This window comes from Procambarus clarkii, chromosome 32 (genome assembly GCF_040958095.1).
Source record: "Procambarus clarkii isolate CNS0578487 chromosome 32, FALCON_Pclarkii_2.0, whole genome shotgun sequence".
Taxonomy (NCBI): domain Eukaryota; kingdom Metazoa; phylum Arthropoda; class Malacostraca; order Decapoda; family Cambaridae; genus Procambarus; species Procambarus clarkii.
In genome coordinates, this window is record NC_091181.1 from 38,792,440 (window position 1) to 38,808,474 (window position 16,035).

At 40.0% G+C, this 16,035-nt stretch overlaps 1 protein-coding gene across 1 annotated transcript; it reads left to right on the forward strand.

Annotated features, from left to right (window-relative positions):
- Positions 1–580: 580 nt before the first annotated feature.
- On the forward strand, positions 581–1,387 carry LOC138370533 (uncharacterized). Its single transcript, XM_069334917.1, has one exon. It carries the CDS (start codon positions 581–583, stop codon positions 1,385–1,387), a length of 807 nt encoding a protein of 268 aa, XP_069191018.1.
- Positions 1,388–16,035: the final 14,648 nt, after the last annotated feature.

Consider the following 16,035-nt stretch of genomic DNA (forward strand, 5'->3'; position numbering starts at 1 on the left):
ACGGACGGAGCCCCTTCATATTCGTACACGACACGGAGCCCCTTCATATTCTTATACGGACGGAGCCCCTTCATATTCTTATACGGACGGAGCCCCTTCATATTCTTATACGGACGGAGCCCCTTCATATTCGTACACGACACGGAGCCCCTTCATATTCGTACACGACACGGAGCCCCTTCATATTCGTACACGACACGGAGCCCCTTCATATTCGTACACGACACGGAGCCCCTTCCTTGCTATTCTTATACGGAACGGAGCCCCTCTTCCTGAAATAGAACTTTCGCTCAGTAGATTTTTGTTTTAGACTGAGTGAAGCATTTTTGATTTTCACAACCTCTCACTATTCCCAGACCTCGTTATCCCAGACCTCGTTATTCCAAGTCCTCGTTATTCCAAGTCCTCGTTATTCTCATACGTTACCAGGAGCCATATTCGTACTCATATTCCCATGGTGGTTCTCACGTCGACATGTCGGAAGGGTGCCGGTTCGAGCCCACACTATAAGGCCGGATGTATAAGGGGAAGAGATGAGGTTATTTTGTAGCCGGCTGTGTTGGCTATCGACTTGTTAGCTATGGATTTGTTAGCTATGGATCTGTTAGCTATGGACTTGTTAGCTATCGACTTGTTAGCTATGGACTTGTTTGCTATCGACTTGTTAGCTATGGATTTGTTAGCTATGGACTTGTTAGCTATCGACTTGTTAGCTATGGATCTGTTAGCTATGGACTTGTTAGCTATGGATTTGTTAGCTATCGACTTGTTAGCTATGGACTTGTTTGCTATCGACTTGTTAGCTATGGATTTGTTAGCTATGGACTTGTTAGCTATCGACTTGTTAGCTGTGGGCTTGTTAGCTATCGACTTGTTAGCGATGGACTTGTTAGCTATCGACTTGTTAGCTATCGACTTGTTAGCTATCGACTTGTTAGCTATCGACTTGTTAGCTATCGACTTGTTAGCTATCGACTTGTCAGCTATGGACTTGTTAGCTATCGACTTGTTAGCTATCGACTTGTTAGCTATCGACTTGTTAGCTATCGACTTGTTAGCTATCGACTTGTTAGCTATCGACTTGTTAGCTATCGACTTGTCAGCTATGGACTTGTTAGCTATCGACTTGTTAGCTATCGACTTGTTAGCTATCGACTTGTTAGCTATCGACTTGTTAGCTATCGACTTGTCAGCTATGGACTTGTTAGCTATCGACTTGTTAGCTATCGACTTGTTAGCTATCGACTTGTTAGCTATCGACTTGTTAGCTATCGACTTGTTAGTTATCGACTTGTTAGCTATCGACTTGTTAGCTATCGACTTGTTAGCTATCGACTTGTTAGCTATCGACTTGTTAGCTATCGTGTGTTGGGGACTGCCAGACTGAGGAGTTGTGTTGATACGTATTTTCTTATTAGGTATTCTTATTTATTCTTTCTAATTATATTTTCTTCTCTCCTGCTGTTTATCTTTGGCAGTCTTTCTCAACTTTCCCTTCCTCTATGTCCTCTCGCTTTCCTGTCCCCCCTATCTGTCCTTTCTCTCGACACTTTCTCCGTCTTTCTATTCTATAATTTCCTGTCTTGTTCTGTTCTTCTATTCCTCTATCAACACTGTCTCTCTGTGTCTCTTCATTTACAAGTCCCTCCGTCTCTCTGCTTTTCTCTCTACCCTTCACTCTAGCTTTTTATCTACCTCTTTATCTATCTGTTTATCTTTATCTGCCATTCCTCTTTATCTACCATTCCTCTTTATCTACCATTCCTCTTTATCTACCCTTTACTTTCCCTATCTCTCTCTCTCTCTCTCTCTCTCTCTCTCTCTCTCTCTCTCTCTCTCTCTCTCTCTCTCTCTCTCTCTCTCTCTCTCTCTCTCTCTCTCTCTCTCTCTCTCTACCCTTTCTTCCCTTTATTCTTCACTTCCCACGCCCCTCCTCACCGCTTCTCCTCATCTCCCGAAGGCAAAAGTTACTACAATACTCCGGGAATTTTTCTCATGACTCGAGGGGTTTTTTGAGTCGTGTTGCATTGTCGAGAGTAACTCATGAGACGAGTCTCCCGGCCTCGACAAATATACCTTGAACTCACCTCCTGTGTTGCCTCCAAGATTGCAAGCGAAGCAGCACAGGATTCCAAATATTATCATTCATATTAAATCCCCTGAATTATCGGAGAACAAATATATATATGTAGATAATATGGAAGGGAGTACCACCTCTAGCTGGAAGAAGGGGGACCCATAGCCTCGGAGGAAACCACACATAACGCATTGGAGGGAATGTAGGTCCCCTCCAATACAGTTTCTGTGTGCTTTTCTCCTACCACCCCCTTCCCTTTTTGTAGGGATACATATGTAGCTAGATAAGATATATGTAGCTACATACATATGTAGATATGTATATATATATTATATTGACACATGCAGCGTCTAACCAGTGTTATTAGGAATGATATTATGGGGTTTTTAATATTCCGGATGAAGCAGATAAGTGTGAACCCAACTTAACCTAACCTAACCTAACCTAACCTAACCTAACCTAACCTAACCTAACCTAACCTTCACACTCTGCAAGACGAGTCATTCCCGTGTTTTTTTTTTTGTGTTATTTCATCAAGAGGTTGTGAGGAGGAGAAGGAGAGGAGAGAAGAGGCACAGAAGCAGCATCAAGTCATTCAGAGGATGCCCTATTCTACAAGATTCCTTTGATCTGCTCCAACAGTCTGGACATAAAAGAGAGGTCTTCATCCTCCAATCTTATCCACTTTTTTTTGGGGTAAGGGATTCAGAGGAGCAGGAAAAACCTGAGCTTTCCTCCTAACCTGAGTCTAAAGGGGGGTTGGGGGGGGGGGGAGGAGGGGGGGGGGGGATTAGGCAAGCATTTTTTTGGAGCTTTATTTCTCTTTATTATTTTTTTTTAAACATTCATGACGTATTTCTTAGTGTTCATTCTTGTGTTTTTTATTTGTGCTTTGTTAATGGTGCTCGTGAATTATGACTGGCTTTATTTTCTTTACTATTTCCTTATTGTTTTTTGTTTATTTTGCTTATTTGAGTCTGTTCTTTGTTCTTGATTTCTGGTCTTGTTTTGTTCTAGTTTCTCATTCTAGCCTGTAAGTCGTCCTCTGGTTCTCTCTATTCCATTTTATGTTTATAGCGTTTTGTCTCTCTAACACTTTTCCCCCCCCTGCACTGCTCTCCTTCTGCACTCTCCCCCTGCACTCTCCCCCTGCACTCTCCCCCTGCACTCTCCCCCTGCACTCTCCCCCTGCACTCTCCCCCTGCACTCTCCCCCTGCACTCTCCCCCTGCACTCTCCCCCAACACTCTCCTTTCACATGTTTTCCTTAGTCTTCTACCTTCGTGTCTTTTCCTTTAACCTAACCTAACCTAACCTAACCTAACCTAACCTAACCTAACCTTCTCACTGCTTAAAGACTCATGTCCTCCTCCTCTCCTCTTCCACATCTTCCGCCTTCTTCACTTTCTCTTTCACATACTACTTTTTCTACTTCTTCCTATTCCTCCTCCGTGATACCTCTCTTTCTCCTCTGTCTTTCTCCTGTATTCTTGGTAATTATTGGTATGTATTGTCAAATACATACGAATACATACCAATACTTGGTAATTATTGTCAAATTATTTTGACTTTTAATTGATGGCCAGTGGTTGAGATTTGGTGGTGCCTGAAGCCCCAGCCAGCCATTCACGGCTGAACGCAGCTCTTCAGTGTGGGGTATTGAGAACAGTAAGACACAATATGTCTTACTTTTAAGACATATTGTGTCTTAATGAGTTACCTTTATGTCTTACAGGCAATGATGGAACCATCGTAGAGCGCTGATTGGCAGAGCATAATGAGTGTAGTTCAAGCGTGGGTTAGACACAGATGTAACGAGGTGTATTTGAATGTAGAAATCCACAAGGGCCGTGACGAGGATTCGAACCTGCGTCCGAGAGCATCCCAGACGCTGCCTTAATCGACTGAGCTACGACATGGTCAATTATTTGATGCATCACGCAATTGTGATTTCTGTGTGTATTTGAATGTAGTTGAATAGCAGTTGACCTTCATTAACCAAAAGGCCTTCTGCAATTTCAATTTTGTTATGCCCGTGTATTCTTAAACACACTAAGGCAAGGATATATACGTAAGCGACGTTCGTCAGACCAATTGTGGGAATATGCATCGCCAGAGTAGAATAGATGCGTTGTGAAGCACTAGAAGAAAAATGTCGAAGGTAGGAAGACCTGCTACAAGACATGTACCCGAGATAAGAAAGTTGACAGGAATAGATTTATTGGATTTAGAAAGCTTTCATGTCCAGACGAGAGAAAACAGAAGAAAGGATCACAACTGGAATCCGTAAACACAAACTATTTTGAGAAACATAACAAAATACTCTACGTTACGACCCTGGGTTCCTCAAGTGGAAACCAGAGGTCAAATTGAACTAAATAAGCTACGTTAGATTAGCAAGACGCAAGTCGACGTGTCTTTGTTCGTATCTTCCCTGCCAAACGTAGGACGAATCTTGTTGCTCACAAGCATTCAGACTCTTGAGCTTGTTGTGGATTAAGTATAACATTGTTATAAGATTAACTACCATGAGAACGAGTAAAGTAACAATATGTTGCATAGGGGAAGATTTTTAATGTGTCCACTTACTCTAAAGAATATATTATTTAAACAAATGTAACCACATAAATAAGCTGGGATTTGTGGGTCCCCCTAGAGAGAGGGATCAAGTTCCCTTTGAACACAAGCACAGAAGAACATTTAGAAAATCAATTAAGTCCTCAGACGAACACATCAAGCACAGGGCTGCATGCCTTCACCTTCCTTACCTCGAGTGCTTGTCAACCAACGCACGTTCCTGCAACGATTTGACCTGAGCTCAACGTAAGCGCCCCTTGCGACTGAGTGGCGTTATCTGACGGTGTGGAAGCAGACCCATTCGTTGGCGAGGTCTCTGCCACTTGTTCCTCCCAGCACCTGCGGCTCCTCGGGGACAAAGGTAATGGATGGAGGCGTTCAGTCTCAATTTTAAGAAATATTTGTTCCTTATTGTTTACTGTTCCCCAGTGAGTATGGAGCTTTATCATCAGAGGCGACGTGGATATCATCACTATCGTCTTCGGAGAACATATGAAGCCAAGTAGACGAAATATACAACAGTTTGTTTACCTCGTTTTGTTTTAAAGGATTCTGTTCCCTGAGTATCGTCAGTCTGATATATTTATTCAGACTTGCATTTTATTTTTGACAGACTCGTGAGGATCTAAGGCCAATAACAGGTCATTTGTCTTCAGTACCTGACCGCCTTCAGACTCACTAACAGATCTGGTGTATTGAAAGTACACGAAGCAGCGCAAACATTTTATCTTCGGTTTTCCTGTTATTATTTGCTGTAAAGGAGATCTTAGTTTTCTTGGAAGCCAACTGAGAACCCTTTACAGCAGTCAAGCGTTGTATACATGTACACTTGCCCCCACGAAGGATGTAACCTTTAAATCTAAGTACATAGGTATGACGTCGACCAAGCTGACGAGGCGTTTGACCTGTCGAGAAGAAATGTCATTCTCTATGTTGACCAGACCACACACTAGAAATTGAAGGGACGACGACGTTTCGGTCCGTCCTGGACCATTCTCAAGTCCTGTCATTCTCTATCTTCATGTAGATATGACCGAGTACAATACACCTTTGATCCTAGACACCCGTCGATCACGGGTTGAGAGGCGGGACCCAAGAGCTCTAGCTCATCCCCTGCTGTATATACAACAAGGTGAATACACACCAAGACTCCTCCCTCCCCCCCTTCCCTTCGTAACAACTGCACCCATCAAAAATTGACGAGCAAGATGGAATATTTTATGCCGGGTCGTAGCTCGTCTCCCCAACCATTCAATCATGACTTCCATCGTTCTGACCATCATATTCTTCCTTAGCAACTTGTTCCCCCTCCTTCTACCCCCCCCCTCCTCCCCCCCTCCCCAGGTCATTCACTCACATTCTACACTCTCTTTGGTAGTTATTGACGTTCTTCCGTACGTTCCTACGGCCCATACAACCCGTTCTACCAAATAGAACGTCGCATTTTGACGTATACTCTACCTGAGGCCGAAAAATTACCGTGCTAGAAATATATGACAGCGGCGCGAAATTGACATACTGTTCCATTTTCCGTTTTGGCTCCTCTGGTAGGTTAGGACAAGGGCACGTTAGTACGGCAATTTCTTGACGTTGGTAAACCCATAGGAGGACGGACTGGGCTATGAAAATATATATATATATATATATATATATATATATATATATATATATATATATATATACAGAACAAGAGTATATATATATATATATATATATATATATATATATATATATATATATATATATATATATATATATATATATATATATATATATTCTTATGTGAATTGCCTCAAGAATTTGTAATCTTCTTGAATCTTGGGTTTTGTCTATTATGCAAGTATTCTTGTTCAACATTTCTCTTGTTAGAGTAATGTCATGGGCTTGTCTCATGTGATTCCTAGGGGCACCAGATTGAAGATGGCATGTCAAACGCCTCGTCAGCTTGGTCGACGTCATACCTATGTACTTACATTGAAGGTTACATCCTTCGTGGGGGCAAGTGTACATGTATACAACGCTTGACTGCTGCTGAATATTCTACAAAACCAAGAAGACTTCCGAACTCCTTATCAAAAACAGCCCGAAGCCGACGGAGAACCCTCTACAGCAGTCAAGCGTTGTATACATGTACACTTGCCCCCACGAAGGATGTAACCTTCAATGTAAGTACATAGGTATGACGTCGACCAAGCTGACGAGGCGTTTGACATGCCATCTTCAATCTGGTGCCCCTAGGAATCACATGAGACAAGCCCATGACATTACTCTAACAAGAGAAATGTTGAACAAGAATACTTGCATAATAGACAAAACCCAAGATTCAAGAAGATTACAAATTCTTGAGGCAATTCACATAAGAATAGAGCGACCTACCATGAACACCCAAATCACGGAACTATTTACTCTACCCACCATGAGAGTAAGGACAAGACAAGAATATATATATATATATATATATATATATATATATATATATATATATATATATTATATATATATATATATATATATATATATATATATATATATATATATATATATACTGTTGGAAAAAAAAAGATCTTGTCCCTTAACACCTTCCCTGAAGGTCCTTATTATCTTTCTCCTGTCTACTACTCTATTATATCCCCCCCCCCCCCCTCTTCACTACATTCCTCCTTCCTTCACTCTCCATCTCCTCCTAGTACACTTTACTTCCCTGTTGCTCTTCCTCTATCCTTATCTCCCACCTCACTTTCAGCATCATCTACATATATTAAGAACATAAACTAATGAGTTAGTTATGTTAATTAAGGTTAGTTAACTTTAAGGTTAGGTAGCGTTGGTTAGGTTTGGTCATATTTCTACGTTAGCTTTAACTCAAGTTTAAAGACAAAAATTAAATCGTATATAATATAATGGTAAGCTTTATCATTTTATAAGAAAAGATATTTAAAAAATAAATAACTTCGGGAAAACTTGGCCTATTAGACAAATTGGGTTTGCATAATAGTCCAAGTTGTGCGTTCTGGCAATTAGGTACAACATATGTTTAGATAGTAAATAGATAGATAAGCTAAAGATATAGATAGATAGATAGATTACCTTACAACACCGCTGACGTTCTCACAGACTTTCAGCGAGCCTCTTTTTTTAATTTAATTTACGTGACTGGAATGCTAGCTTGATTGACACAAGAATTGACTAAAACCGCTTTATGTTGTGGAGTGGAGTGGTGGTCTTGTGTGTGTGTGTGTGTGTGTGTGTGTGTGTGTGTGTGTGTGTGTGTGTGTGTGTGTGTGTATGTGTGTGTGTGTGTGTGTGTGTGTGTGTGTGTGTGTGTGTGTGTGTGTGTGTGTGTGTGTGTGTGTGTGTGTGTGTGAAGCTGCCTCACCTTGGCAAAAAATATTGCCAATTAAAGTGAAATCTTTAAGAAAAAAATCTTAACAACAAATCTTTGTTTAGTCTATAAGAAAGAGAGAGAAAGAGGTTTATAGTGGAGCAAGACGCTAAAATCAGGCCTGTGATGATTGCTTAGTATTACTTAACTACCCATGAACTATGTGAGTCAATCGATACCAGGAGCCTTGTTTAGGAGTGTGTGGCAAGTTACATGATTTATATTTGCTGACCAAATTGCAGGATGAGACAATTTCTATCTGGAGGAGATATGTGAGGAGGAGGAGGAGGCAGGTGTAGTGGTCTGAGACACGTGCAACCTCTCCTTCCATCCACTTCAACTCAAGCTAAGTCAGCCTTTTTAAAGCAAATCCCGACACCTTTAGTAAAATTATATTTCATATTGTTAGACCAATAGAATCTATTTTCTTAAACATATAGTGATTTCAATTCTCGTTTTTTTGCGAAAAATATAAATAATTTTTGTTGACCAGACCACACATTAGAAATTGAAGGGACGACGACGTTTCGGTCCGTCCTGGACCATTCTCAAGTCGATTGTGATGTGGAGGTAGGGACAGGCAATAAATAGGCAAGAGAGAGCTGAGGAGGAAAGTAAGGTGTAGGGGATAGTAGTATCGCCTACACCTTACTTTCCTCCTCAGCTCTCTCTTGCCTATTTATTGCCTGTCCCTACCTCCTCATCACAATCGACTTGAGACTGGTCCAGGACGGACCGAAACGTCGTCGTCCCTTCAATTTCTAGTGTGTGGTCTGGTCAACATACTTCAGCCACGTTATTGTGACTCCTCGTCTGTAAATAATTTTTGTTTATTGTCTTAAAATATATAAAATAATATGTGTATATCTGTATATTTGTGTACATAAACCATATAATTATGTATACATAAATATATTTCATATAGTAAGACCAACAGAATCAATTTTCTTAAAGATATATAGTAAATTCAGTTCTTATGTGTTGTGTAAAATATATAATTTTATATTTTTTTGTTTTTCAAATCTATAAAATAATGTGTGTATATTTGTCTATTTGTGAACGTAAAGTTGAGGAAAAAGTTAGTAAAACAAGAGTGCATTTAAAGATGGTGGATCATTAAGAGGGATGGTAGTTTGAGCTGGGACATAAATCCGAACGTGTTAGACCATTAGTGGGTTATACGATGCTCTGAGGGAAGAGAAAATTTGATGAAGAAGGGAAGGGAAGGGAAGGGGGGGGGTTGTTATGTGAGGCGACTGGGGGGGGGGTGCTTACCTATCAATATTTACCTATCAGTGACTATAGGGCGAATTGAGATTGTTATCTATGCCTCGCCTACCAGCCCTGTGGTAATTGCTATGTTATAGCATAACTATTCGATCATTGAAAATTGTTGTCGAACCTGCCATTGAAGTTGTAGATAGAGAAAACCACAATTCTGAGGATTTTCTGCTGTTTTATGCTGTTTTTGTTGTTTTTCTGCTGTCTAAAAGACAGCATTCCACATTCAAAACTGTTGTTGAACCTCCCATTGAAGATGTAGATAGAGAAAAACCACAATTCTGAGAATTTTCTGCTGTTTTATGCTGTTTTATGCTGTTTTTGTTGTTTTTCTGCTGTTTCTGCTGTTTAAAAGGACAGCATTCAACAACTCTTCCTCTGGTTGAGGAATCCACAACTTCCACAACTCCTCTCAGAGCATTCTGCTTGCAACCAGGTGGAAGCTGGAAACTCAAATGAGCCGAAGAAATGTTCAGGCTGCGAGCATTTCCTTACAACACTTCGGCTCATTTGAGTTTGCAGCTTCCACCTGTCTCCTCTTGTCCTACTTTCTCTCAATTTAAAGTGTCTGTCCTTGTCCTCCCCAATCTATTTATGTTAGCATTTTGCATGTTGTGATCATGTCTTAGCTGTTACTTTTGTCATGTTGTAAGGTCCAGTTCCGTCACCCTATCCATCTTCTTTTCTATCTCTGATTCCTGTCGTAGATGTGATGTGTTATGTGGGGGGTGGAGAGGGGGGGGGAAGATGAGGAGGGGAGATGAGGAGGGGAGATGTGAGGGGGGAATGTGTGAGGCGTAATATAAGGATTAAATAGGATTAAAATAGGATGAAAATAGGATGAAATAGGATTAATAAGAGTTAGATAACGTGTTAATATGTTCGGTTATTTACGTTCCAGCGAGAGTGAGAAGGTTTTGGCGCCAAATTACTTGGTTCTCGTCATTTGAGAGGTGTTGCTGGTGTTCGAACAGCCGAGCTGAGATCCGAACAGCCGAGCTGAGATCCGAACAGCCGAGCTGAGATCCGAACGGCTGAGCTGAGATCCGAACGGCCGAGCTGAGATCCGAACGGCTGAGCTGAGATCCGAACGGCCTTGGGATGTGGGGTAGAATTTAGAATCGTCACTGTCCTTGTCACTGAAAGCAAAAACACTCAAGGACCTGCCACCAAAAAATAGAGACACAACAACATACGTTTAAAATATTTATTTACAAAAATACAATTTTAGCCCATACACGATGCTTTAACTTTTTTATGATTATGACTCACATTACAAACAGTAAAAACGTCGTCTTAGGAAACCAACCGAACGTGACACTACTTGGAAGAACAGATACAATTCTATATCCCTTTTAAAGTAAGTGAAATGTCTCACACACTATGTACACTTACGTTCATACGTCAGTAATCCTGCAAACAAATACCTAAATATGCATATGTATATATATATATATATATATATATATATATATATATATATATATATATATATATATATATATATATATATAAATATATATATATATATATATATATATATATATATATATATATATATATATATATATATATATATATATATATATATGTGATTTTTTTTCATAAATATTTACAAAGGTTTTTACAAGAGAAGCCTTGTACACAATTGCCATTGAAACTAAGTACAACTGGTAGACATTAAAAGATATGTATAGAGCTATCCTTGGGATCAGACTGTGTACCTTAACCGGATATCTTGTTATAATGGCAGCCGTTGGAAGAGTCGTGATATCAAGACGATAACAAACTTGCTCTTCTCCAACTGTGAAAATGAGACATTTGGATGACAATCTTCACTACAATCACTGAGAAGCTGTAGCTGTTGTTGTTGTTGTTGTTAAAAGATTCGCTACCTGGAGCAACAAAGTTCCAGGTAGCACGGGCTATGGTGAGCCCGTAGCACAAATGGTGTAGCGTTGACAAGGGTATACAAACATGCTCTTATAGATCCGTTACAGTATTAAATTTAGCGATGTTTGAAGGCCATGGGACAAGCGAGCCCTTTTCAACATGAATCATATAGAATTTAATACACACACACATTTATAAACACTAAAAACAGCAGCCAATTATGATAAATCTTATCAGAGCAAAAAACATAATTTTTTTTGAGGAAAATAAAATGTTTTTGATATCATTTATTTCTCATATCATTCGTCTATTCAGAAGTGTGTGTGTGTATGTGATCTCAACACCTCGGCTGGCAAGACGTGAGCAATTGTCAGTAACTTAGACCTTTAAATATGCCGTGTGGCAGCACAGGCCTGTGACTTGTACCTTTAAATGAGCTGCCCAGAAAACAAGTGGTTGGGAGGAGCTCAACATCTATTTTACACTCTTGTAGTGTAAAATTTACACTTCTTTTACACTCCATTTTACATTTTGTAGTAAGTATAGCAATGATATGTTGTGTCAACCTGTCAAGAATTGTATTAAGCGTTTTTCTGTTCAATTTTAGCAAAAATACCATTTTGTTTCAGTGTGACGTTGTAGGGCTGCATTCAGCCTATATATATATATATATATATATATATATATATATATATATATATATATATATATATATATATATATATATATATATATATATATATATATATATATATATATATATATACATCTCGTCTCCAACACACACATCTGGTATTCAAACATAGTTAAGAGAAAAATCAAGAGGATGCGCACGCATTATACATGAGATAAATCTTTCTCATTTGCCACTTTCAGCATCCCAAGAAATTTGAATTTTATGCCTGACAATTGTGAAGACGGATTAGACACGTCGCGTATTCAAATCATCCTCGGAGGCTCTAAGACTCGGGCTCAGCTGGATAATTAATTTCTGACGATGGTAAACTTTTGCAGCGTTGTCTTGGTCTTCATCTGGAGTCATATGTGTGTATCTTCAGACGTGCACACGGTACACCTTATGTGTGTGTGTGTGTGTGTGTGTGTGTGTGTGTGTGTGTGTGTGTGTGTGTGTGTGTGTGTATCTTCAGACGTGCACACGGTACACCTTATGTGTGTGTATGTGTGTGTGTGTGTGTGTGTGTGTGTGTGTGTGTGTGTGTGTGTATCTTCAGACGTGCACACGGTACACCTTATGTGTGTGTGTGTGTGTGTGTGTGTGTGTGTGTGTGTGTGTGTGTGTGTGTGTGTGTGTGTGTGTGTGTGTGTGTGTGTGTGTGTGTGTGTATGTGTGTGTGCTCACCTAATTGTGCTCACCTAATTGTGCTTGCGGGGGTTGAGCTCTGGCTCTTTGGTCCCGCCTCTCAACCGTCAATCAACTGGTGTACAGATTCCTGAGCCTAGGAATGTGTGTGTGTGTGTGTATGTGTGTGTGTGTGTGTGTGTGTGTGTGTGTGTGTGTGTGTGTGTGTGTGTGTGTGTGTGTGTGTGTGTGTATCTTCAGACGTACACACGGTACACCTTATGTGTGTGTATGTGTGTGTGTGTGTGTGTGTGTGTATGTGTGTGTGTGTGTGTGTGTGTGTGTGTGTGTGTGTGTGTGTGTGTGTGTGTGTGTGTGTGTGTGTGTGTGTGTGTGTGTGCTGGCTTATATGTACGCACCTATTTTTGCCTGGAGAATCGAGTATTGGCTCTTGGATCCCGCCTTTCTACTCGCCCGTTGTTTAAAGCGAAGATTCCTGTCTTTCTTCCCCATCATATCTAGTTTTTTAAACTATGAATAGAGTTTGCTTTCACAATGTGCTCCGTTAGTTCATTCCATTTTTTCCACTACTCTCTCGCTAAAAGAAATCTTTCTAACGTCTCTATGATTCATCTGAGTTTCCAGCTTCCACCCATGTCCCCTCGTTCCTTTGGTATTCCGTGTGAACATTTCTTACGGGTGCTGTCCCACTTACTCCCGCCTGCCTCTCGAGCTTGAATAGCAGTCTTCTGTGAGGTACTGTATCAAAGACTTTCTGGTAGTCCGACTCTACAGGTGTAACACCTTTCCTTGCCCAACAGCGACCACTCCCCCCCCCACACACACACCACTTCGACCCCCCCCCCCCGAAGCCATTCTGAATTACGACCCAATGTGCCCAATAGGTGCCTTAGCCTAGGCATCATCCCGGGTATGGGTATGGCTGACAGGCTAAAACTCAGGACAAAGAATCTAAGGCTCAGTTCGTCATGTGCCATGAAAGTTAGTGAAAAGATGTTTTACCTTAGTCTGGGTCCTCTGGCTCCCCCCCCCCCACCACCTCCTCTCTCTCTCTCTCTCTCTCTCTCTCTCTCTCTCTCTCTCTCTCTCTCTCTCTCTCTCTTTTGACCTTGAAAGATAAACATCAACTTATGCCACAACATTTGGATTTTTATTCTATATTTATCAATGTAATTTTAAATTTGAATCTTCTTATATAAAAAAATTGTTTTAAATTTGACTTTAAGTCTTCAATCAAATGCATTTATTATAATTCAATTATGCGTGTCATCAACCACAATGTTTAATGCGTCAAATGAACATCAAATCGACGTTTTGACAATAAAATGATCATAGATTTATTCACATAAATTATTAACATCAAGCTCCAAGATTTCTTTTTTTTATATATATTTTCTAATGAATTGAAAAACATTAATATTAATTTGCAAGTATTGACCTCCATAGATATGCTCACTAAATAAAAATACGATATATATATATATATATATATATATATATATATATATATATATATATATATATATATATATATATATATATATATATATATATATGTCGTACCTAGTAGCCAGAACGCACTTCTCAGCCTACTATGCAAGGCCCGATTTGCTTAATAAGCCAAGTTTTCATGAATTAATTGTTTTTCGACTACCTAACCTACCTAACCTAACCTAACCTAACCTAACTTATTCTGCTACCTAACCTAATCTAACCTATAAAGGTAGGTTAGGTTAGGTTAGGTAGGGTTGGTTAGGTTCGGTCATATATCTACGTTAATTTTAACTCCAATAAAAAAAATGACCTCATACATGATGAAATGGGTAGCTTTATCATTTCATAAGAAAAAAATTAGAGAAAATATATTAATTCGGGAAAACTTGGCTTATTAGGCAAATCAGGCCTTGCATAGTAGGCTGAGAAGTGCGTTCTGGCTACTAGGTACGACATATGTATATATATATATATATATATATATATATATATATATATATATATATATATATATATATATATATATATATATATATATATATATATATATATATATGTTGACCAATATATATATATATATATATATATATATATATATATATATATATATATATATATATATATATATATATATATATATATATATGTCAAGACACAGCAGCAAGCTCTTAAAATTCCCTCCGCAGAGCGCTAGAATAGAGTTTTTAAGACATACAGTGTTTTTTAAAATTCACATTATATTGCTCGTGCTGGCAATTTTGGCCAGAATTGACAATATATCTATTGGGTGCCAGGACACGAGAGTAATGTAACATTTCCCCAATAAACATTCATCTTACCCCAGCCAACCAATCATCGAGCCCCTCCCCCCCCAGGGGAGGAGAGTGGAAATTTTCATTTCCACTATCAGCTCGATAAGAGGGTCAGAAACGTATGTTTTGTGTTCCAATGATATGAGCGGGATACGAGGGACGTGATAAGCATGTGCAGACGAGGAGTCACAATAACATGGTTGAAATATGTTGACCAAACCCACACACTACAAAGTGAAGGGACGACGACGACGTTTCGGCTTGAGAATGGTCCAGGACGGACCGAAACGTCGTCGTCCCTTCACTTTCTAGTGTGTGTGGATTCGTTAACATGATAAACAGGTCTCATGGATGGAGTAACATGAGTCAATGCTCATGTAACCCCCCCCCCCCTTCCTGTTTCAGCTCGTATATCTCAGGTATAACACTGCGATCTCTCTGAGGACGTGTACACGTAATTCTGAATACGATATACGTGTACACGTATATCGTAGGGGGTCCAAGAGCTAAAAGTCTGGATTCTTGCAGACACAGATCGGTGAGCACACAGAGACATCAGTCAGTGTATCACAGCCTTAAGGAACGCTCTCCAGAGAGAAATACCTTACTCGAATCCACTTATCCGGGTTGCTCCTTTTTTTCAGTTTTTCCTGCGTAAGATTGATAGCCATTATGACGTGGAGATGTTGTGACCGCGAGAAGGTTATCTTGAGGTTATCTTGAGATGATTTCGGGGCTTTTTTTTTTTTAGTGTCCCCGCGGCCCGGTCCTCGACCAGGCCTCCACCCCCAGGAAGCAGCCCGTGACAGCTGACTAACACCCAGGTACCTATTTTACTGCTAGGTAACAGGGGCATAGGGTGAAAGAAACTCTGCCCATTGTTTCTCGCCGGCGCCTGGGATCGAACCCAGGACCACAGGATCACAAATCCCGCGTGCTGTCCGCTCGACCGACCGGCTCCCAGTAACATATGCCTTGTACCTCCTGGCAAACCCATCTTCCCTACATCTTATCTCCTATCATCATCATCATTTCTTATCTTACCTCCCGTATTTGTTCTCCTTAGTTAATTGGCATTCCTTCTGGTCTCTCATTATTGTCTTTTTAGTCATTTCTCCCATATTTTTACTGCTTTTTTTATTACCTTCGTGTCATCTTTCTCTTCTCTCTCTCTCTCTCAGCTTCCTGCGTCTCTCCTC